The sequence below is a fragment of the Schistocerca gregaria genome, chromosome X (genome assembly GCF_023897955.1).
Source record: "Schistocerca gregaria isolate iqSchGreg1 chromosome X, iqSchGreg1.2, whole genome shotgun sequence".
Classification (NCBI taxonomy): Eukaryota; Metazoa; Arthropoda; class Insecta; order Orthoptera; family Acrididae; genus Schistocerca; species Schistocerca gregaria.
This window is the reverse complement of record NC_064931.1, coordinates 525,253,735-525,278,990: the sequence shown is the minus strand read 5'-3', so window position 1 is coordinate 525,278,990 and position 25,256 is coordinate 525,253,735. Positions and strand designations below refer to the sequence as shown.

General features: G+C 41.0%; 1 protein-coding gene across 2 annotated transcripts in view; it reads left to right on the top strand.

The window, feature by feature from the left end:
- The window catches only part of LOC126297622 (monocarboxylate transporter 10), a 428,114-nt gene that overhangs the window by 396,437 nt on the left and 6,421 nt on the right, over nt 1–25,256 (top strand). Inside the window, exon 6 of one of the 2 annotated variants that reach the window (XM_049988638.1) lies at nt 5,905–6,153. In XM_049988638.1, coding sequence (XP_049844595.1) covers nt 5,905–6,153 — 249 coding nt within the window. Of the gene's footprint in view, nt 1–5,904; nt 6,658–25,256 lie in introns of those variants that run through there. The other variant, XM_049988637.1, reaches the window with a different exon arrangement.

Here is a 25,256-nt window from a genome sequence, read left to right as displayed (position 1 = left end):
CAATACTAAGAGTGAGAGTGACGACTGTGCAGACAATGACAGAGATATGTATGGCCCGACCAAAAGTAATATTCTTCACCCCTGGCGAATAACACATCCGCCATACCTTGGCAACTACTTAGAACACTCGGGCATGGATGTGCGTGATGTCCTTAGGTTCGTTAGGTTTCATTAGTTCTAAGTTCTAGGCGACTGATGACCTCAGAAGTTAAGTCGCATAGTGCTCAGAGCCATTTGAACTATTTTTGTACTTTGAACAGCCTGCTCCATGGGCAATATTGCCTGGTCATACCGCGATAGAGCCATTTGTTGCAGCAAAATTTCGGCAGTGTTGACGGCAACATTATTATGACCACACATTGCCGTAAAATATGTTCCATGTAAACGCACCTTAAGATGGACGTGAAAAACTATTGGATGATGGGTGGATTAGATTTGCAAACATGCACGGTCAATATGGACGCTGCAGACAGTAATGAATACACAGAGAAACCTGGACATGGGCTTCACAAACAGACGATACCAAATAGCGGCTGCTGTTGCAGATAGTATTACTATAGTCAACAGCTGTCAACTCTTCCTACCACGACTGTAATGGCTTTTTTCTCTTCGGAGGCTGTTGTGTGGCCAAAGATAGTACTATAGGTTATTTGTGTTACATCTACGTATGTACTCTCAAGTACTTGGCAGATGGTACATTTTATTGTATTGCACATTAAACTTTATTTGGATATATTAAATCAGTTTTCATAAGACAACAGATTTTGCATCTTTTCCGTTTAGTTTTTCATCAAACATTCGAGCTCTGATGTCGATGTCCTGTGTAAGTGCTATCTGATGCGGCTACCATACTCTTCAGCATTATAAGTATAAGAGTGTTTCATAAGCACATAAATTTTACCTGTGTTCAATCAATGAACTAGGCTTACTAATTACTTTACCTTCGAATGAACATACGTGATCGTTCCACTTAATACCCCTGCGCACTCTTATTCGCAGGTGTTAGTATGATATGATTGAATCTATTTGTCGTCTGTAGATTATTAAGTCAAAGTGTACTACTATTTCCTTTCGTTTGGAACTAACTGGCAGTTTTTTCACCAGTGTCATAGTTTGCGTAACCGATTGGATATTGCTACAGCTTTTTTTATCGGGATCTGCGATTTCCTCTCGAAAAGTTACAGTACGTAATAATTGAAGAAAAATTATCGAGGTAAACACAACTGATGTCCAGAGTTCCCCAAGGAAGTGTTATTATAGGCCATCTGCTCTTCTTAATCTACATTAATGAGTTAGGAGATAATCTGAGTCCCGGCTGAGGTTCGAGTCCTCCCTCAGGCATGGGTGTGTGTGTTTGTCCTTAGGATAATTTAGGTTAAGTAGTGTGTAAGCTTAGGGACTGATGACCTTAGCAGTAAAGTCCCATCAGATTTAACACACATTTGAACATTTTTTGAGATAATCTGAGCAGCCCCCTTAGCTTATTTGCAGATGATGATATGATTTACCGTCTAGTAAAGTCATTAGAAGATTGGAACCAATTGAAAATGACGTAGAGACGATACCTGAATGGTGCCAAATATGGCAATTGCCTCTCAATAAGGAAAAGTGTGAGGTCATCAACATCAGTACAAAAATATATCCGCTAAATTTCGATTACGTGGTGAATCACACAAAGCTAAAGGTTGTCAATTTGACTAAATACTAGGAATTACTATTACGAAGGATTTAAGTTGTAACGATCACATAAATAATGTTTTGGGGAAGGCAAACCAAAGACTACGGTTTATTGGCAGCTCACTTAGAAGATGTAACTGGTCTACTAAAGAGACTGCCTACTCTACGGTTGTTCGTCCTCTGCTAGAACATTGTTGTGCAGTATCGGATTCTTACTAGATAAGATTGACGGAGGACATCGAAAAAGTTCAGAAAAGGACAGATCCTTTTGTATTATTGCGAAATAGGGGAGCGAGTGTCACGGATATGATAAGCGAGTTGGGATGACAGTCATTAAAACAAAGGTGGTTTTCGTTGCGCCAAGATCTTTTCACGACATTTCAATCACCAACTTCCTCCTCTCAATGTGAAAATATTTAGTGCCGCCAACCTACATAGGGAGCAATGATCATCACAAGAGAATCAGAGTTCGTACAGAAAGATTTAACTGTTTATTTTTCCCACTCGCTGTTCGATAGTGGAACAGTAGAGAAATAGTCTGAAGGTGGTTCGAAGAACCCTTTGCCAGGAGCTTAAGTGTTAGTTGCAGAATAATCATGCAGATGCAGATGTAGATGTAGCACTCCTCCAGAAATGATAGTGCTATTCGCGAAAAGTGGGAGATTGCAATTTCATTACCGTCTTAGTCATTAATGTACAACAGTTGAATGGTAAGCAATGCTTCCATCAGCTCCGTAACATGTGTCAGTATTGCTGTGTAACTGGTTTCAACAAATTGTGTAGAGTCTCTGCTACATCCTCAGCCGCAAGCTGTTGCTGTGATTATTTGCTTATATTATCGTGGCTGAAAAGAGAGCGTATAAAGGAAAATCGTCACTGTGACTGAAGCAACGTGCTCTCATCGAGTTCCTGACAGCAGAAAGTGATGCTTCAAGCCTAAATATATTGACGGATGAAAGTAGCTCGTGGTGATGGCTGTGTTGTACTGTGCAGCGCTGGGTAAACTAAACATATATAAAGCTGACGTAGCGGAACAACGGAATTGTTGATAAACTAAGAGTTGGACGACAATTGTCAGCAGAAGGCGAGAGATGGCATCTGCCATTTGGGGTGCCGATGGAGTTACCCATATCGATTTCCTGGAACGAAACACAACCAATCATTCAAGAAGGCACACGGATTCTTCGAGCTGTAAGAAATGGCCTCGGGGGATTTCGATGGGAGACATAGAAAGCTTTTCAGTGCACACTCCACTGCAGAGTGAAAATCTCATTCGAGAGAAAGCTTTGTTGCAGCAAGACAACGCTAGGCCATACAACTCACCATGGAAGAGTTTAGGAGACTGCAACTTACGACGATGTTGCATCTTACCATTTAGTTCACGCTCTGTAATTTTCATCTGTTTCCTAAAATGAAGACAGGACCATGTGAATATTGCAATGGCTCGAATTAAGAAATCCACACTGTGGCGATATGCTGCTTACATAAACAGCAGATAGAAACCTTCTTTGACTGATTCATGAAAATTGTTTTTGTTCGGGTATTATCTGTATGAGATTATGTTATGAAAGAGGAACATCTAAGACAACTTTCAGTTACCAAAATATTCATATATTTCGTATTTTCACATAATGTGAAAATCTTAAATAACTCGTTTGTGTGTGTCTACGGATGACTCTTCGTTAAAGGTAACATGTTGTGTATCAGTAAGGCGTAAAATTAATCATAAATCTAGATATTTATCCCAAATGAACGTATTTCCTTCAGCAGGCGTCTTTTTGGCTCTAAATTGAAAGCTTTTCGAAATTATAGGAAAACCATATCGGTCTGGTTTCTTCTTTCCACCTCACTTAAAATAATATGAGTACATAGTCTGCGTATATACTCAGAAAGCCAGAGTTTTATGCTTAGTGGAGTGTGCTTCTCACTGGTGCTAGCTACTTTTTGCCGTTTTCCATTCGCGTGAAGAGCGAGGAAAAAGTTGCTGCCAGTCTGGTACCGTACGGGTCCTATTTTGTCTTATATCATTCTCGTGACTCCTGTGCGAAATATACAATGGAACTGTTTTACAATCTACGTCTAATAACAGTTCTCTAAGTTGGCGAATAAGGTTTCGCAAGAGCAACGTGAGATTTGTTCTAGAGATTCTCATTTCATTTCACTGAGAATCTGAGATACGCTTTCTTACGAGTTATGTCGACATCTTAGGAGTATAGCAGTGTGTCTTTGAATTTCTTCGACACCTACCACCTGGTCGACTTACTGTCATCCTAATAGATGCACTGCAGTTTCCCAGAATCCTTCTAACAAATCCGTGTCTACCTTTCAACTTTCTTGTTATTTATTTCACATGTTCGTACCTTTAGTACCTTTAGATTTCTAAGCGATGGTACAGACACTTAAATGTTTACCAAGTATGTTCTGATCCGATGCTCACTGTATTTTTACGAATTACATAGAACTTTTCACACTTAACCAAAGCTGTCACTCACTATCCTGAGTGGAAATACTGGATAGTTCGCTCTGTTGATATTTATTTTGGCATCTGAACGGGACTCAAACAGCCATCATCGTGCACATAAAGTTTGAGACACTGAGAAGCAATATACGCATTGTATTTGCTATATTGTACATCACCATAAACATAAAATCACGGTAGAATCATATCAGAAGTTGCCCTGCTCTTCCAAGAAAAAGGCATTTAAAAGGCAGAGCTGTACGGTGGCACACGTCGGCAAACAGCAACGAGTGGCGACCAGGCATTATAGTAGGTGACTTGTAGGGTCGTATCTGTTCGTGCAGCCAAGAACGATGTGGTTGACACCCTCTTCTTCACCACAGCTGCACACTGGGGACGCGAGCAGACCAGTAAGATGTAGTTGCTTCCTGTAACAGCCGTCGTTGAATGTGAGGCACTTTATAGTGTCCATCAGTATTCTGCAGCATCGATGTTCCTCGTGCCATAAGTTAGCAATCAGCATCGGGTTCACTTCAGCCTGATCTTTGCATTTGTATTTCTCTTATGTGTTCCACTTCTCTCTGGTTTCTTATCTAATAGCGTATAAAATATCTGCCGATGGCAATTCCATGTGTCCTCTCTCTCCGTTATAGACTGCTGCTGTAGCTACCTTGTCTACTGTTTCGTGACCAAGAATGCTATAGTGTGCTTTGATCCACCACATGGTAACTTCCTGATTCCTAGTTGTGGTCTGTAATACCAGAGTCATGATGTCATATGCTGTTAGCTTGTTGGATTGTGTGCTGTGCAGATGTCTTAATAGTTCCCATAATGTTCTAGAATCAGAAAGGATAACGTATTTTTAGCCCTAGCATACTGCAAGCGCTTTGTACTGACATTTATCTAGTCGTCTTTGATATGTTCTGGAACTGACCCAAATTAAGACAAGCATAATCCATGTGTGGACGCATCAAAGCACGATAAATTCTTAGTCCCACTTCTGCATCCACACCCCAGCTCACACCCATGATATCTAGCAGTAAATTAGTGGATTTTCTGCAGTTTACGTCGACTTCTGTAATGTGTGTCTTCTACCGAAATTTTAGGTCTATATGGAGTCCAAAATATTTGACTACTGCCTTGACTGATAGTTCATATGGCCAAAGCTTCAGTATCTCCTTGGGGGGAGCGTACGCCTGGTGCTGCGTTCAAGAATAATAGTTCCGTAAAGACAACACCATTGCAGAGAACAATCAAAGAGTAAATTAACAAAATTTCTTATGTAAGGCCGAAGGATGTATTTTAAAATATGTTATATTTTACTATTTGTGTTCTCATCCAATGCTCTGTCGCAACTACTGAAAAATCTTGTACATCATGTATGCCTGATATCTACGGTGAATGCATAGTTTTGTGTACTGAAAGTTATGTTACTTTTACTCGCATGTCCCCTAATTTCATAAATTAAGTTAAAATATATTAGTTCCCATTATTTATTGAAACCAACTTTCTGTCGTATGTTGTGGAAGGCCGGCCGCTATGGCCGAGCGGTTCTAGGCACTTCAGTCCGGAATCGCGCTGCTGTTACGGTCGCAGGTTCGAATCCTGCCTTGGGCATGGATGTGTGTGATGTCCTTAGGTTAGTTAGGTTTAAGTAGTTCTAAGTCGAGAGGACTGATGACCTCAGATGTTAAGTCCCATAGTGCTTAGAGCCATTTTAACCATTTTGAGGTGGAGGAAGAACATTGATTTGCTCTTTATGTTGACAGGTATTATATACGACCACACCAAATCGTACACAATACCTTTCCTGCTGGCTGGAGTGCCCCCAATTGTCGGAGGAATCGCACTGTACTTGGTACAGTGCGTTACAGACGACGATGATGAAGACAGAGCTATGAGTGAAGCCAAGTCTCTACAAGTAATGGACACTCCTGCTGCAGTCGAAGACAATAAGCTGGGAGTTATAACTAACTGTAATTCACCGAGCCATCCATTAACACTCGAAAATGGAACAGGTATGTGGGTTGACATTATCGCTGCGAGAATTACGCCTCATTACAAGCCTGAATGTGAACGATTAATCATAGAGCCTGTAAAATCATGCCCTCAAATCTGTGTTGGGGAGCAAAAACTCAGAAGGTACAGTTATTCAGTGCTGTGATCGTTTTATTTCTCATAACTTTAAGATTCATTTTGAATTGGCGGTGCTGCGATCATCATAAAATAAATATGATGAAGACCTAGAGAACAGAGAACAAACTGTCATAGTTCCTATAAAATCGTTGTTAATATGTCTTCCGATTTACTGCCATACGGAACGCAATGTATTTATGTGCTGCGAAGATGTATTTACTGAAACCTATGGAGAGGCATGAATCTCAGGGATTTCTGTTAGAAGTGATTCGCACTCCTTAGAATGTATGTGGACAGCTGAATTATAGTATTGCAAAAGTACTTATTTTGATTCCTATTTTTCTACTGTGTATTTAAATAAAATTTCTTTCGTTATACGTTAAACAGTTCTGATTTTTTAATTTACTACGACTATTTGAAAATTCCGAAGCACGACTGTGCAAATTATGTCCTATGAGTCCGCCTCGATCTTCCTAGTTCTCCTGAAATGACCTTGACTATCCAGAAATATCATTTATCAAAACAATAAAAATTTACGAGCGTCAGAATTAAGACACCAAGACAAACAGGAAGGTAGTCCTGTATTTCTAGTATTATGGATTCCTATATATTGAGTGACTGAATATTTTCTCTAATGTTTTTGGGTGCCGCAGGTGCTTATATTTAAAGACAAACATAAGCTTTTATCAGTGACAGATCACTGATGAAAACTAATGTCCTCAATTGAAATGTGTGAGATGATAACAGGCTCTCGGTTAGAGTGTAGAATTTATCATTGAGAAAATGGGTAAGAGCTATGTCTATAATACCTGTTTTCCTGCAGGTGATTAACTGATACATTCATCTTATACTTTGTAATGAGCAATTTCGTTGTTGCTCCGCATTGGGAAGCGTCGATAATTTGAAATCTCTGAAGCACGACTGTGCAAATTATATCCTATGAGTCTGCCTGGATCTTCCTAGTTTTCCTCAAATAACCTTGATTATCCAGACAGTAGGAGGTGATGGGTCACTTATACTGCCGAGCTCGAGAAGTTAATTTTTATTAATTATATTTACGAATTATAGAAATTGCATATGAGTGTGACATTTGAAACTAATCTCGAATAAAAGAAATAAGAACACCAGCTTAAGAACTATAACTGAAGTATATTAGTACACTTCAAAAAAATTTATTTTTGGAAAATATATCTGATCTGAACCACAGCTGGATTGCTCATACTTAACCTTTAAAAACTTATCACGAACAATTTAATTTTTTTCTGTCACATGCAAAAAAGCAACAATTTCTTCACTGTATTGGTAATTACCTCAGAGTCGCTTTCCTGGTTGTTAGTTATTACCGTCAGCCAAATGGAGCAATGGCAGGCGGACACCTGGATACCTTTAATTATTCTACCAAGTGGTGTGTTGGTGACATGTAGCATCGAATGGCTTCACATGAGTTGGCAGACATTGTTGATGATTTCTGTTTGCAGCTGCCGCTTGTGCTGGGCGACCAAACCTCCAGTGTTTGCATCAATGTCTCCCACTGACTTTGACTGGTTGCACTCATGACCAGAGTCTTCAGTGACCTTCCAGCAGATGTGGAAATGCTTTTCATCAGTCCACACTAGAAGGATCTCGCAGGACGAATCCTCACATATGATTTACCATCTTAGATTCTTTGTCTTGCCAATAGAGTTATAGCAACTTTCGGTGCACTTGTGTAAGCCCTCATTTTCCACTCTAAAAATGCATACTTGCCAAGATTATTTCTTCTAAAAAAATTCCAATTGTGAGTGATGTTAGGTTGTCAATGTCTGCATACCTCTGTGTCCTACTGGATCGTAAATATTGTAAGGTCCTTAACATGTATCCTACATTGTACTATTAGTGGTCTCTCGCACAGATGAAACGAGCCATGAATCCCGATCCGGCCTCTTTGGCCCTTCAGTAGCTCCTCAGAAGGCATCTATTGCGTCATTATCTGGGGAAACATTTCCTTCCGTTTCTCCAGGGCATTCCACAGACAGATACATTAGCCCTAAGTTTTCCTAATGGTGTAAAAGTGTATGCCATACTGTATCTGGTTTGTGCTGAAAGAGATGGCGCAAACCTGACGCAATAAGATTGAATTTCTTGTACGTGGAGTACTTAAGTATGATAAGAATTAGAGACTTAATAAGTAATGCAGTTCTCATTTTTATTGGAGAAAAAAGAAGTTGTAAAAGGACATTCATTGCACACTACCTAGGTCATCTTAAGGAAGTCAACATGGTACGAAGGTAGACTGCTGTGAATGGGAAAGAAATTCACAGGAGCAGTGTGTTCAGGTGATGGTGATGAAGGTAACAAATGGCATTTTGCGAGGTCCCAGCAGCATGCATTGAACATCAAGTTAACGGGAACTATATCAGGTTTTTCCATGTTGTCATTTTTATAGTCTATCGAAACTGGACGAGTAAACAGTGAAATAGAAAGCAGATGTAGAATGTGGGCCCCACAGATTTATCTGCTGTGTAAAGCAGAATATACAATTGGCAATGTATGCAAGGAAATGTACTGTCATTTTAGTGCATATTGTTAATTCTACGTTGGTGCACACGAGTCTTCGCAGCAGACAATATGTGTTCACTCGATGACATCGTCAGGTACGGTTGCTGCAAGTATGGGAGCGTGATTATCGATATGAGGAGCAACATATGGAAGTCGCTTATTCAGGTGAGTAATGCCTTAGGTTGCATTTCATCATTTGTCTTCTCTGGGTTTGCTATCTTCCGGGAGAAAGACACCTTCGGAATGCACACAAGCTAGATTACAGCAGCATCGTACTCAAAGGACATTCATGTGAGCTTCCCAGCGCTCCATGGTTGTTGCGACAGAACACCGTGCAAGGTGTGGATGATGTTAATATTATTATTGTTGATTTGTGTGTCTCGACGACAAGATATTCGATTTTCTAGCAGGTCGAGGAACATGTGAAGGCGTTATCTAAGAACTTGCAGAATAAATGACATCTGTTTTCCTGTGGAGAGAGAACTGTTAGCTGGATTCACAACTATCTCCTCCTTCATTAGCACTGTAGTTGTTGCTTTAAAGGGCCCCATATTGGTAAACGATTATACTGTGACGCTTCTGACCTACCAGTCACTTAAATGCTAGCTGAGAACTACACTGGTGAAGGTGTATCGACAATGATCAAATTTTATAGAGTTGAGAACAGACGCCATGAAGGAGGTACTGCTGAACGTGAGCTGTGGGCATTAAGACAAACAAATGCATTATTAATTTGTATTTTACGTGCAACATAGAAATTAAACAATTAGCCAATACAGATAAGGGTAACTAGCCCTAGGTGGGTGATAAATTGTATGTTAATTGTTCTATGTGGGCCCAAGAACTGAATTGCATTTATGCATTAGAAATGTTCATTGAGCAGTTGTGTGAGGCGTGGCACCAATGAGAAACAGGAGTGCCCCGACAACTGCAACAGGGTTAGTCGACTGGACTGAGAACCGAGGGAGGCACTGGTGATCTTTGTTGAGGATAGACTTGGCCACGTGAAGATCCTCATAAAGGTGTCAGAGGATGCTCCACTAAGCTTCTCGCTGTGATGCCCGATCCTCAGTGAGAGCAGAAGTACACTAACGAATGATGCGATGGTACACTAAGAAGATCACCTATCAACACTGTAAAAAAAAAATTGTGTTTGTAGCCCCTTTTGACTGTTGGATCTGCCCTCTTCTGTACCTGCTGGGGCAACAACGGTCTTCCCTTTTTTTACCATTTACCAGAAGTAATATATAATTCTGCCAATGGTAGAAGCTGTAACTGCTCGTTAAAATTTCTCTTCTTCTTCCCTGTTATTTGTGAATCTGTTGTGCTCCCATAACTTGTTGGTTTCATCTGGGCGGCCGAAAACTCCTCCTTGCATGATTTCCATCGATTACCTGGCGCATCTATTGTCTTGTACAGAAGATACGGGCTGCGTCCTGTGCTAGACTAGAACTTTATTTTACTTTGTATGGTTCCTGATGTGGGGAGTTATTGATGGCTGCCTTGTTGTAGACGGGTGTCACAATACAAGGCAAAAGTGACACACGCATTGCAGATCTCTCATGTTGATCTCCATTACCAATATTTGATGTAATGGAACTGAAGACTGCACCACAACATTATTCTGTTTCTTCTTTGCATCTTCTCATATTAGAGGAAGCGATATGTTCTCCAGTGCTCTGTCATTTGCGCCAACCGTGCACAACTCAACTACTGACTCTCAGCTTCACAGATGTCAGGATCTTCAAAATACTCTATAGTTGCCGTTTATTTAAGAACAATGCTTCTCGTTTGATTTCCAAGCACTGTTAGTCTATAACGTATTCATGGAATGCATGAAACACATTTACTCATCCTTCCTTTGGCGAATGAATTGTACTGTATGAAATTATCCGTTTCACAGAGCACGCCAGAAGTCTATATTCTTTTCAGATTCCTTGACATAATTTCAAAAAAAGTTAAGATTTAATACATTATCATAAAATTTTAACCTGTTTCCGCCATATGTCTGGGAAAAAAGTTCATAATTAATGCTAGCTGGGTTTGTAGCATTTTACAAGGAAATGTATGTAAATACACTGATTACTTTGCGTTAGGTTTTTAGTTAACCCACATTCGGCTGTCACCGTTTCTGTAGCTGGACTGTTGCTATGATGGTGGCTACAGGACATGGGGGTGTGACGCTTTCGTTGTTTATGCATTTGGCCCCTACCAGGTGCTCTACTCGAAGTTTGGTGTGAAGGACAGCTCCTTATGCAAGCTGTCATTCCTAAACGACGAGTGAAGGTACTCAGTATCGTGAACTACAAACATATTCCTAGGCAGTTTCTAGTTTGGCTTCGGAACGATATTCCAGACTCTACTTTTAAGCATGTGGAATAATATTCGGTATTAATTGTGGCACCTTGCTCTAAACTTGACATTGTTTGACACCTTCATGTTTCTTAAAGTTCTTTGCCATGAGGCAATTTCCATGTGATTCCCTTGGGTGGCGGGAAAGCATTATAGCTCCACTCCATACCACGTGGCTTAGTCTCTCGAGTAATGTGTTTCATTACAAGTGACAATTGCTTAAAGTAAAAAGTTACCTCAGTAGAGAAGATATTCACCTACTTTCTTACTTGTTTACTTCTGCTGCCAGGACATCCACCATCAACGCAGTTTGAGGAAGAACAGATAGTTTTTGAGACGATCAGTTGTGAATATGGACATTTGAATTGGAATCTAATGCACGGTTTGCTACTCGATGATCGCAAAGATGAATTAATGATTAAGCTCCATACTGTGAATACATCGTCTTGTGGCTGTATGAAATCAGAAAATCTTCTCGGGCTTCCCACTACATCAGGTGTTAAATCCTCACTAGCTTTCAGCCGAATTGTTCTCGGCCAGAGTCAAGTGATAAGTCACTGCCATGTCAAAGAAGGCTGACGGCTGTGACGTCGCTGGTGATCAGTCTATCACCAAATAAGCCATTACTTTACTGGCTGCACCCGCTTCGATCTTCCAGTGGTCACATTCCACGCTGTTCTAAACTGCAGACCAGAGTACAAATTCTTTATTGAGGACGTTATCCGAGATTTTAATTTCAATCAGTTCTGTTATTACGTTATCCCAGAAACCGTTCCGGCTCCATATGATCGATGTGTCACGGAATACATTTGGTGGCCCTTTTCTAAAGCATCTTCTGTCACGGGTGATTTATCGGAATAGCATAGGCTTAAATCAACAGTGTGCACCATTTGCTTGGCATTACAGCAGCCGCACTCATAAAGTATCTTAGATACGGCCGGATTTCTGAGTTCTATATATTCCTTGACAAGTCTTCTGATTTGACTTATTTTTTCTGGGAACCTGGAAACTGATTTAATGTTATTTCTGTTCAGACGACGGCTAATATTCTCTGTCACTGAGTGACGAAAGGGAAAAAAATGGAATCTTTCTCTTTCCGTCGGTGATGATTTGCCTGCGCTTCTCACTAGAAATGGCGTGCAAAATTTGGCGGTGATTGTAGCCATTTGAACAGATGACGTGTTAGTAGGTGGGTGAGGCAAGGATGAATTAATGCTGGACATGGGTGTGTGACGTTTTCGTTGTTTATGCATTTGGCCCCTACCAGGTGTTGTAGTCGAGGTTTGGTGTGAAGGACAGCTCCTTATGCAAGCTGTCATTCCTATATGACGAGTGTGCTCCGTGCCGCCGTTGGATAAGCAGCTGCCAGCAGAAAGTCGTATACTCCTAGCTCACTCATTTGTTACATAGTTTAATTCTTAATTTCTTTGCACGTTTTTGGTACTTTCATTGTTTAATTCATAAATTTCGGACGTGTTATAGTATTTGAGAGTTGTAGCATCGCGTTTTAGTACCCGAATAGTGTAAAATCGCGTAGTCTCCTTCCGCCGCCAAGCAGTGTGTCAGCAGTGCGCAAGTAGCAGTATTACTGCATTTACTAGGCAATCTTGTATTTTAATAACCGTTTAAATTTTGTGCCCATTTGTTTGTGCTATCTGTAGATTAATTCAGACGTTCTTTGCACAACAGGTTTTAGCGTGGATAGGGACTGCAACTGCTGTGTTCGGTGCAGGCTGAGTTGGCATCCCTTCGCTCCCAGCTTCAGGCAGTGTTGGCTTCGGTCACACAGCTTGAGGCTGTTGCCAATGGGCATCACTGTGGGGGTCCGGATGGGGGTTTGTTGGGGACGGCCAGCTCGTCCCACGCAGCTCCTGATCGGACTACGACTGTGGCTGCCCGGGATACTGCCCACATTGAGGCTGATCCCTCACCTGTGGTAGAGTGGGAGGTCGTCTCGAGGTGTGGCAGGGGGCGAAAGACATTCCAGAGGGCTGAGCGGAAGGCTTCTCCAGTTTGTCTAACGAACCGGTTTCAGGCTCTGTCTCCAGGTGATACTGATGTTCGGCAGGAGAAGGCTGCTTGTCCTGCTCCAGAGGTTGCCCCTCAGTCTGCAAGATCCGGGCAGTCGCACAGGGTGGGCTTACTGGTAGTTGTGAGCTCCAACGTCAGGCGCGTAATGGGGCCCCTTAGGGATATGGCAGCAAGAGAGGGGAAGAAAACCAATGTGCACTCCGTGTGCATACCGGGGGGAGTCATTCCAGATGTGGAAAGGGTCCTTCCGGATGCCATGAATGGTACAGGGTGCACCCACCTGCAGGTGGTCGCTCATGTCGGCACCAATGATGTGTGTCACTATGGATCGGAGGAAATCCTCTCTGGCTTCCGGCGGCTATCTGACTTGGTGAAGACTGCCAGTCTCGCTAGCGAGATGAAAGCAGAGCTCACCATCTGCAGCATCGTCGACAGGACTGACTGCGGACCTTTGGTACAGAACCGAGTTGATGGTCTGAATGAGAGGCTGAGACGGTTCTGCGACCGTGTGGGCTGCAGATTCCTCGACTTGCGCCATAGGGTGGTGGGGTTTCGGGTTCCGCTGGATAGGTCAGGAGTCCACTATACGCAGCAAGCGGCTACACGGGTAGCAGGGGTTGTGTGGTGTGGACTGTGCGTTTTTTTTTTTTTTTTAGGTTAGATGGCCTCGGGCAAGTACAGAAAGGGCAACAGCCTCAAAGGGTACGGTGCAAAGTCAGGACATGCGGGGACCAAGCAGCAATCGGTATTGTAATTGTAAACTGTCGAATCTGCATTGGTAAAGTACCGGAACTTCAAGCGGTGATAGAAAGCACCGAAGCTGAAATCGTTATAGGTACAGAAAGCTGGCTGAAGCCAGAGATAAATTCAGCCGACATTTTTACATAGGCACAGACGGTGTTTAGAAAGGATAGATTGCATGCATCCGGTAGTGGCGTGTTTGTCGCTGTTAGTAGTAGTTTATCCTGTAGTGAAGTAGAAGTGGATAGTTCCTGTGAAATATTATGGGTGGAGGTTACACTCAACAACCGAGCTTGGTTAATAATTGGCTCCTTTTACCGACCTCCCAACTCAGCAGCATTAGTGGCAGAACAACTGAGAGAAAATTTGGAATACATTGCACATAAATTTTCTCAGCATATTATAGTCTTGGGTGGAGATTTCAATTTACCAGATATAAACTGGGACACTCAGATGTTTAGGACGGGTGGTAGGGACAGAACATCGAGTGACACTATTCTGAGTACACTGTCCGAAAATTACCTCGAGCAATTAAACAGAGAACCGACTCGTGGAGATAACATCTTGGACCTACTGATAACAAACAGACCCTAGCTTTTCGACTCTGTAAGTGCAGAACAGGGAATCAGTGATCATAAGGCCGTTGCAGCATCCCTGAATATGGAAGTTAATAGGAATATAAAAAAAAGGGAGGAAGGTTTATCTGTTTAGCAAGAGTAATAGAAGGCAGATTCCAGACTACCTAACAGATGAAAACGAAAATTTCTGTTCCGACACTGACAATGTTGAGTGTTTATGGAAAAAGTTAAAGGCAATTGTAAAATCCGTTTTAGACAGGTAAGTGCCGAGTAAAACTGTGAGGGACGGGAAAAACCCACCGTGGTTCAACAACAAAGTCTTACGTTAAATCAGTAAGTGGCTCGAAACAGCATATCCAGACACTCCGGGATGAGGATGGCACTGAAACAGAGGATGACACGCGTAAAGATGAAACACTAAACACCTTTTTCCAAAGCTGTTTCTCAGAGGAAGACTGCACTGCAGTTCCTTCTCTAAATCCTCACACAAACGAAAAAATGGCTGACGTCGAAATAAGTGTCCAAGGAATAGAAAAGCAACTGGAATCACTCAACAGAGAAAAGTCCACTGGACCTGACGGGATACCAATTCGTTTCTACACAGAGTACGCGAAAGAACTTGCCGCCCTTCTAACAGCCGTGCACCGAAAGTCTCTAGAGGAACGGAAGGTTCCAAATGATTGGAAAAGAGCACAGGTAGTACCAGTCTTCAAGAAGGGTCGTCGAGCAGATGCGCAAAACTATAGACCTATATCTCTGACGTCGATCTGTTGTAGAATTTTAGAACATGTTTTTTGCTCGAGTATCATGTCGTTTTGGGAAACCCAGAATCTACTCTGTAGAAATCAACATGGATTCCGGAAACAGCGATCGTGTGAGACTGAACTCGCTTTATTTGTTCATGAGACCCAGAAAATATTAGATACAGGCTCCCAGGTAGATGCTATTTTTCTTGACTTCCGGAAGGCGTTCGCTACAGTTCCGCACTGTCGCCTGATAAACAAAGTAAGAGCCTACGGAATATCAGACCAGCTGTGTGGCTGGATTGAAGAGTTTTTAGCAAACAGAACACAGCATGTTGTTATCAATAGAGATACGTCTACAGACGTTAAAGTAATCTTTGGCGTGCCACAGGGGAGTGTTATGGGACCATTGGTTTTCACAATATATATAAATGACCTAGAAGATAGTGTCGGAATTTCCATGCGGCTTTTCGCGGATGATGCTGTAGTATACAGAGAAGTTGCAGCATTAGAAAATTGCAGCGAAATGCAGGAAGATCTGCAGCGGATAGGCACTTGGTGCAGGGAGTGGCAACTGATCCTTAACATAGAGAAATGTAATGTATTGCGAATACATAGAAAGAAGGATCCTTTAGTGTATGATTATATGATAGCGGAACAAACACTGCTAGCAGTTACTTCTGTAAAATATCCGGGAGTATGCGTGCGGAACGATTTGAGGTGGAATGATCATATAAAATTAATTGTTTGTAAGGCGGGTACCAGGTTGAGATTCATTGGGAGAGTCCATTAACAAAGGAGTTGGCTTACAAAACACTCGTTCGACCTATACTTGAGAATTGCTCATCAGTGTGGGATCCGTACCATATCAGGTTGACGGAGGAGATAGAGAAGATCCTAAGAACAGCGGCGCGTTTCGTCACAGGGTTATTTGGTAACCGTGATAGCGTTACGGAGATGTTTAGCAGACTAAAGTGGCAGACCCTGCAATGGGGGCGCTCTGCATCGCGGTGTAGCTTGCTCGCCAGGTTCCGGGAGGGTGCGTTTCTGGATGAGATATCGATTATATTGCTTCCCCCTACTTATACCTCCCTAGGAGATCACGAATGTAAAATTAGAGAGATTCTAGCGCGCACGGAGGCTTTCAGACAGTCGTTTCTCCCGCGAACCATACGCGACTGGAACAGTAAAGGGTGGCACGTAAAGTGCCCTCCGCCACACACCGTTGGGTGGCTTGCGGAGTATAAATGTAGATGTAGGTTTGTGGCAGATTTTCGGCATCTGAGACTGCCTTAGTTGGCGACTGAACACCAGTAACTTCTTAGCTGATAGCACGGCTGTATAATGACGAGGCCATCGACGACAGCCGGCCGTAGTGGCCAAGTGGTTCTAGGCGCTACAGTCTGGAACCGTGCGACCGCCTCGGTCACAGGTTCGAATCCTGCCTCGGGCGTGGATGTGTGTGATGTCCTTAGGTTAGTTAGGTTTAAGTAGTTCTAGGTTGTAGGGGACTGATGACCTCAGAAGTTAAGTCCCATAGTGCTCAGAGCCATTTTGGACCATCGACGACAAGCCAGTCACGTGCCACCTGACAATAGCTGAGCAAAACTGAAAGCTCGTGGTAATTTAATCACTTGACGGGGCTGGGTGCCCGACAAGATTTTATAGCTTTCGATACTATTATCTTGAACATAGGTGCGTAACTCATTGGTCTCAATTTTATGATTTTCACGAAACTACACTGCTGGCCATCAAAACTGCAAACTACTAAATTTTACTTATTGTTCGTTTGCAGTATAGTAGAGACAACATATTATTAAATGTATATGTGATTTGGGTATATAAACAGTGCAAAAATTATGTACACGGAGCTGCCACCTGTGGAAGCAACAACGGCTCTAGCCCTTCTGGGCATCGTGTCGAAATGGGTTTGGATACCAGTTAGTTTCCTTTCAGAGTATGCTGATACAATAGCTCCATAATTAGCAATCACATACAACCGCTCGCTCGAGGAAAGATCCGTACCTAAAGACTGGAATGTTGCACATGTCACATCAATACCCAAACAAGGAAATAACAATAAGCTGATAAATTACAGACCCACATCACTAACGTCGATTTGCAGAAAGTTTTGGAACATATGCTGTGTTCGATCAACATGAAACACCTCGAAGAAAGTAATTTATTGACAAACAGCCGACACGGATTCAGAAAGTATCGTTCTTGTGAAACACAACTAGCTGTTTATTTTCACGAAGTCATGAGTGGTATCGACAGGTAGTCAAATTGATCCTATATTTTTAGATTTCCAGAAACTTTTTGACACCGTCCCTCGCAAGCGACTTCTAATCAGATTGCGCGCATATAGAGCATCGTCTCAGTTGTGCGATAGGATTCGTGATTTCCTATCATAAAGGCCACATCACGTAGTAACTTAGTAACTGACGAAAAGTCGTCGAATAAAACAGGTGAAATATCTGGCGTTCCTCAAGGAAGTATCTGCTGTTCCTAATTTACATGAACGATTTGGGAGACAATCTGAATCGTCGTCTTTCATTGTTTGCAGACGGTACTGTCATTTACTGTCTTTCAAAGTCATCGGATGATGAAAACCAATTGCGGAAACATTTGGACGAGTTATCTGTATGGGGCGAAAAGTAGCAATTAACTCTAAATAATGAAATGAGTGGAGCCATCCACATGAGTACTGAAAGGAACCCATCAATTTCGGTTACACGATAAATCACAAAAATCTAAAGGCTGTGAATTCAGCTAAATACTTAGGTATTATGATTAAAAATAACGTAAATTGGAACTGTTAAATACAGCGAACCAAAGACTGCGATTTCCTAGCAGAACACTTAGAAGATGCAACACATCTACCAAAGAAACTGCGTACATTACACCTTTTCTCGAGTACTGCAGTGCGGTATGGGATCCGTATCACATAGCATTAACGGAGGACGTGGAACATGTTTAAAGAACGGCAGCTCGTTTAGTATCAAATGGTTCAAATGGCTCTGGGTACTGTGGGACTTAACTTCTGAGGTCATCAGTCCCCTAGAACTTAGAACTACTTAAACCTAACTAACCTAAGGACATTACACACGTGCCCGAGGCAGGATTCAAACCTGCGACCGTAGCGGTTGTGGTCGCGCGGTTCCAGACTGTAGCGCCTAGAACCCCTTGGCCACCCCGGCCGGCCGTTTTGTATCATCGCGAAATAGGGAGAGAGTATGATACGCGAAATGGGCTGACAATCATTAAAACAAAGGTGATTTTCTTTGCTGCAGGATATTCTCATGAAATTTCAATCACCCAATTGCTCCTCCGTATGCGAAAACATTTTGTTGGCGCCCAACTAAATAGGGAGAAATGTGCCTGGCAGACGCATAATTCTAATGAAGGATTGAGCATTGATGCAAACAATTACATCGTGGTTCATGCGCTCCTAAGTTTTTTCAGTGTCCTACGTAGTGCCAGACTGGCTGTTATCTGAGGTACGGATCTCACCTTGTAGCTCTTGCGAGCTACGTTCCTTAATTATCGCGTTGTAGGCAGCCCGCAACACATTTCGATAGCCGAATTGTTGTGGCTGTCTTTAGCGTCTGAATCTCGGCGGGTACTGGAAAACTGAGACTTTCAGTGCACATCCGGAGGCCAACTACGTGGATTTTCCACATTAGTACTCGAGTGCCTGTATGTATTTGCAATCGCAGTTCTTCATGTATTGCGTTTTTTTTCTTTTAAGCAATTCCGCACTCATAAATACGGTAGTAATGCTAATGATGGACTTATTTAAAGCAGGTAACAACTCCATCCTAAAAAAAATGTAGAAGAGATACACTTAAGCGAGTGACATAAACATTTATGGGCTTGATTTTTTATGCTTTACGATATTTTTACAAAATATCGCGAGAAGAATCGATCAGCTCTAAACCTTTTGATATTTGGGAGATGAAGAGGATTAATATTTTCTTTGATCTTCATTCTTACAACCATTTTTTTTTAAAAAAGAGCACAGCACATGAAGTTAACTGATGATAGATTCAAATATGTGCATAATTAAACTGTAAATGATTCACTTAATGTCTCATTTCGTCTTTCTCCAGTGGACATTGACCTAGTCATTTTGACGTGGCTTTACGTTTTGGGGAATGAAGCTACACTCTTCCTGCTGTTAGGCCAATAGCCCTGTCAAGGGCTTGCACCGCCTACTTTCCCTCTTTGAAGCTAGGTCTTCAGCGTATCACCGCAGAATTTGTTATAACAAATCGTTTGCTCGGCAGTCACTTAAAAAAAAAAAAAAAACGGTGGCCACTCGCTCCAGCAAGAGCCAACCAATTCGCACTGCCTAGCGCCCTAGCCGTTACTGGGGAAATTAGGTACTGGACAGAGTTAGTCGGAGTTGTGCAGTGCTTGAGTGGCAAAGCATAAGCAGTGCAGGAGATATTGCCAACACTGCAGTGGCCCGCACACTACAGGACGTGGGCACTTGTCCTTCGCTGGTTGTTCTAGTTACACACTTCGGTAGTATAGGGGAAGGCCACTCAGCGAAACAACAGTATCCTGTATTAGTCCTCAGCTACAGTCCCAAGAAGTTATCACCAGCAGTGCAAAATATGAAATTTGTATATATTTGGCACAGGAACTTTTATCAATATTTATATAGTAAAATATCTTTGCAATGAAATTGAATTATGATGTCTAAATGCTAGTAAAATGGAAAGGTTAGAACGATTGTCTATGTTTCCCGTTTAATTTATATAACCAATAACTTGGAGAAATATTTGTATCTAGTTACAATGCTTCAACGTTTTCTTCCAGACAGCAAATTCTAAGGTAAGTTGTCCATGTACTATCCTGCTTTTCTGCTTTAATAATTACATACGGCAGACAGTCTTGCATAGGTTTTAGAGCAGCTTTCAAGAAAATGACTTGAGTGTAAACCCTTAGGATGAGGAATTCACTGGAAAACATTGTTTTTACTACTTAATGAAACATAATGTCATTCCATATTTCCATTCCATATAACTGTAATTCCATATTTGTTAGCGTCTTTTTAAAAGATTTCCTAGGTACATTATGCATTTATAGCTCAACACATAATTTAGTTTCTAAAAGTAAAATCACCATATAAAACAATAATTTCTGTACATACGGAAAGAGTTGCAATCCCATAATAACACTGTATACTACATTAATTAAAACATGAATGGTTTAACGTCTCATTAGTTTTATAACTAGAGACAAAAGAGAAAAAGGACAAGCAAGTTGACAGTTCTCCTGACTTGGAACCTTCATTTGAGACATCAGACATCCATTTTCTCCTTCAGTAACTCAGTTTGGGATTGTGTGTGGATGCGCGGATAGTTTCCGTTTAATGTGGTGTGTGTGTGTGTGTGTGTGTGTGTGTGTGTGTGTCTGTGTGTGCGTGCGTAAGAAAGAGACAGAGAGGGACCATGTACGCCATCGTTATTTGCTTGATATCATCATCGTTATAGCTACACAGAACAGGTTGTTTCAAGGTCATTTCGTCAAATGTGTATGGGAACGACTATTGTTAGAGATGAAATGTTCGCCAACGGTTCCCGGCGGTGCTAGACATCCTTTAGTATTCGTCGGCCCTGGGGCGACGAGATTTTACTGAACTTGGCAGGGTCTACTAACCAAGTGTGCTGCGTAATACTTACCTCAGTAAATTGCTAGAGTGATATTCAACAAGTAAATCTTAAGAACGATTGCCTCTAAGAGGAGAAATACATCAGAAACTTTAATTGGCTTGGACTTTCAAGTAGGGCAGATGAATGGATTATAAGAAACACACAATTCTCATAATGCCAACGCCCTGACGCCTCTCAGGGGCATAACCAATACAGAAGGACGCCTCTTTCGCCAGGAACCATCATCAGACAGTTTTGCTCTAGCAAATCTTGCTTCCCAAGATGCGATTTATCACCCCTAGACATTTGATGCAAGGTCTTTCATACACCACGGACGACTGAGTAGTTTCTGGAAATGCATTCGAGACGCAAGACATTTACGTCTGTGAAATCTGTCCTGTAGATACTAATTTCCTTTATATTATTAATATTTCGAGAGGCGGTCAAAAGACTTAGATTTCTCGAGAGCTTCACATATTTAGAGTAATATAAAGGTGCGATCAAGGTCTGGGGACACCTTTAGACAGGCCACATAGAAGAGGGAAATATCTTATTTCGTCATGGGTCCGGAAGTCCTTTAGTTCCTTGTTAGAACTCATTTTACACTACAATTCATACTACGTTTACCAGGGCAAACATACAGGAACAGAACATACCTGTGTACCACATCAAGGTTTGTCTAGCCGGCCGGAGTGGCCGAGCTGTTCTAAGCGCTTCAGTCTGGAACCGCACGACCCCTATGGTCGCAGGTTCGAATCCTGCCTCGGGCATGGATGTGTGTGATGTCCTTAGGTTAGTTAGCTTTAAATAGTTCTAAGTTCTAGGGGACCGATGACCTCAGATGTTAAGTCCCATAGTGCTCAGAGCCATTTGAACTAGGGTGTGTCTAACATGAGGTATTCAGACTGTCCTCTTGGTTACGCGTATTTAACTTGCAATCCTTAGGTTCACGGCCAGTATTTTCTGTTCCGGTTCACCGAAGGTACTGTTGGTATGTGACTGACGTCATTGCCTTACTCACAAGTAGCATGCATCGACGACTTAGTCTCTACTTCTTCAACCTTTTAAGTTCACTGGCGTTCCAGAAGAAGTAAATCCCGGTACCTCTCCTTCAGACTCTGAAATTAGCATTTCCTATGTTCATTCGTAATTACTTCTCTCGTTCCGCTCGTTCTCTAAATAACAACTTCTCAGGCTTCTCTAAATTAATTTTGGACATCTCTCTGTAGAATTAATATCATTGCATTATCGCTCTCTTGTACTATCCTCCTATACTTGGTGCATTTCAGTATGAAATGCTATTAAATTAAGTGTAAAAAAAGGATTGTCTCAATGTGCCATTGCATTGGGTTTGGCACGCCACATATCAGCTTCGGTTTGTACTTAGTATTTCTGCCAGTGACAGTACTTTAAGTTTCTGAAAATGTCAACAGAAGAACAGGCACAATATTTCCATGGTTACATTGGGAACAATGAAATTCTTTAAGTTCTCGAAGTTCAATATATGGAACAATAATTCTCTTGTAATAAGAATGGATATATTCACCTTTTTCGTGCAATGTGTAACATCTGTTGCCTCATGGGAGTTTGTTGATTGCATACTGTGTTTACTGAAGAGATGATTTGGGATGTTAATGTATTTACTACGTTATTAGGACTGTGCTGTTAGTGTTACAAAACTTGTTTTTTTTTCTAAAAAAAACATTATACGATACTAGTTTACTTACGAAAATAGCATTACATTGTTTAACCCCACTTGGAAATTCATAGGTCAGATAACATGAGGTTTCATGTGACAAGGCCCAACATTTTGGTACCAAAATACAGTCTTAAAACCTCTGTATTGAAGTTTGTAATGTTTTATCTAGTTTTAATAGCCTTGTTTTCTCGTCACACATTTTCCTGCGATCATTTGTTCTTCATCTGAGTCCTCTCAGGTAATGAGAGCGTAATTGGAACCACCTTGTACTTATGTCAAAACGTTCCTCTGAAATGAGACTTTGAGTGGTGTATTAAGTCATAAAATTAGAAACAGAACTGTAAGCAGTAAGATGTAGTAAGAAAATAAACATTTCTTTTAAGCAAATTTCGGTACACAATACATACCACAGTACTACAAAATAATGTTACAATTTTTTTTAAAATTTTGGCAGCACCAGATGAAAGACATTTGTGTCTCACTAATACCCTGTCACAACTGTCACAAGTACTTTGGTTATTCTGCATATTAATTGCCATATTGCAGTAATGATGTGATTCATATAATTTAAAACACATTTACACAGTGTTTATTAGAAAAAGGAATGAACAGAAATTGAAAACGTGGATCAGCAAAGGTGTGTTGTTACGTAACGCTCAATATTGGTCATGGAAGTATTGTGAAGGGGCGTTAACTAAGGAAAATGCAATTAGAATCAGGCTGAAGCCTTTCTTCCATAAAAATGAAACAAAGTATTACACATTGATAACCACAAAACCATCGTTCTTGAAGAAAACCTATTACGTTTCTTCAGGATGACCAATAGTAAAAGTGAGCCATATTGAAACTGCCAAATGTCACCAAGAAAAAATCTAGACACTGAGAGTGACAGATGACGTACACTGCCACATACAGTATTCCTCAAGGCTTATGTTGCAAAAAGTATGAAATTTTTTAATTAAAATTTAAATCAATTTACAAGTGGCAAAATAATGCAGTTATAAGAAACATCGATTGGTATGTCACTTAAGAACATGTTCTGTAGGTATGAAATGCAATATCTTCACATGCCATCCACTTTGCCTGTTAAAACAAACTGTTTGGAGTGACATTGAGCTACGTTACTTTAATAGGTACACAAATGTGGTTTTTATCTTATGGTCATAAATTATCTGGCATACTCATCAGATCAAATATGGACACTCCTGGTTTTACGTGTTGGTGAATTACTACCCAAAAATTTAGGTGTTTGAGCTGATGCTGTCAAGCCATCTTCGAATATGAGCTACCATGAACTGAGCCATACAACATATGGCTCGAGATGTCATATTACAGATGCACAAAATCACAACTAGCCCCAAATGTACTACTGTAAACTGGGTCACATGATCTCGCATCATATTTGCTTCATTTTAAGTGGACTGTAAAATAATAAGTACCATGACATCTCATGAGAACTCATGCCTCCAGGCCTTTGCAGTAAATGAGCAACTTCATGGGCTCAGACAATACCTACATTGTGGTATTGAATAAGACACTGTAGTAATTCTTCTGGTTCCAAATCCCATGCCAAGAGAGGTGGCATAACGCTAAAATACTGGCTTAACTTTCAGAAAAATCGGGGATCAAGTCATTGTCTGGTCATCTGCATGCAGCCTTTTTGTGATTTCCCTAAATTGCTTGAGCCAAAGGTTAGAATGGTTCCTTTGAAAAGGAAACGGCCAATTTTTCTTCATACCAGTGTACAACCTAAACTTGCTGTATGCCTTGGAAGACCTTCTTGATCTTCCTTCCATCAAGTGTAAAACTTGTCCCATTGCTCTCTCAGGTGTGCAAGTAGTACTCTGTCAATTATTCTGTTTACAACTGCTGTAGCTGGATGTTATTGCCTTGTTTTTCACAGTCCAATTTAGCCACTGTCACAAGTGATGATGATCCTGATGATGATGAAATGATGAGTACAACACAAACACTCAGTCTCCGGTAGAGAAAATCCTCAACCTGGCCGGGAATTGAACCCAGGACCCAGACATAGAAATACTAGACCAAAATCCGTGGATGCTCACAATAATGCAGTAGCCAATGGGCACATTTTTACTACAAATTGTTGATGCTGATTCCATTAGTGTAGTATTCCAACATAATTTGACACAATAGATCGAGGCTTGTTGAACGTTCACTTATCTACAAGGATGAAACATCCAATAACTATAGAAAGCTTGGTTTGTCTTGACTGATTCTAAAACAAAATAAAATAAAAGACACTGATATGGTTTCTGACTTCTGAAATGTCAGTGTAGTTGGTCCTACATTTCACTAAACAGTCAAAGTTAAGTTAGTTTAATCTGCGCAAAAGGAGAGGTTCTACAGAAGGTGTTATTGTATTTAAACTGCTTCAATTCTTAGAAATTATGGTATTGTGTAACTTGTGTGTAATAAAATTTTTTACCAACTATTTTTTAATTATTTATTCTGTGTTACTTATTAAATATTTCTGTTTCATAGATTACATGTTAAAACAAATAATACATTTTGAACAGGTTTTTGTCAGTAAGACATAAAAATATGTTTTACAAAGTATTTGATACTGAAATAACATCTGGAAATAGTTACAGGACTAAATCATTTATTAAAGATGCT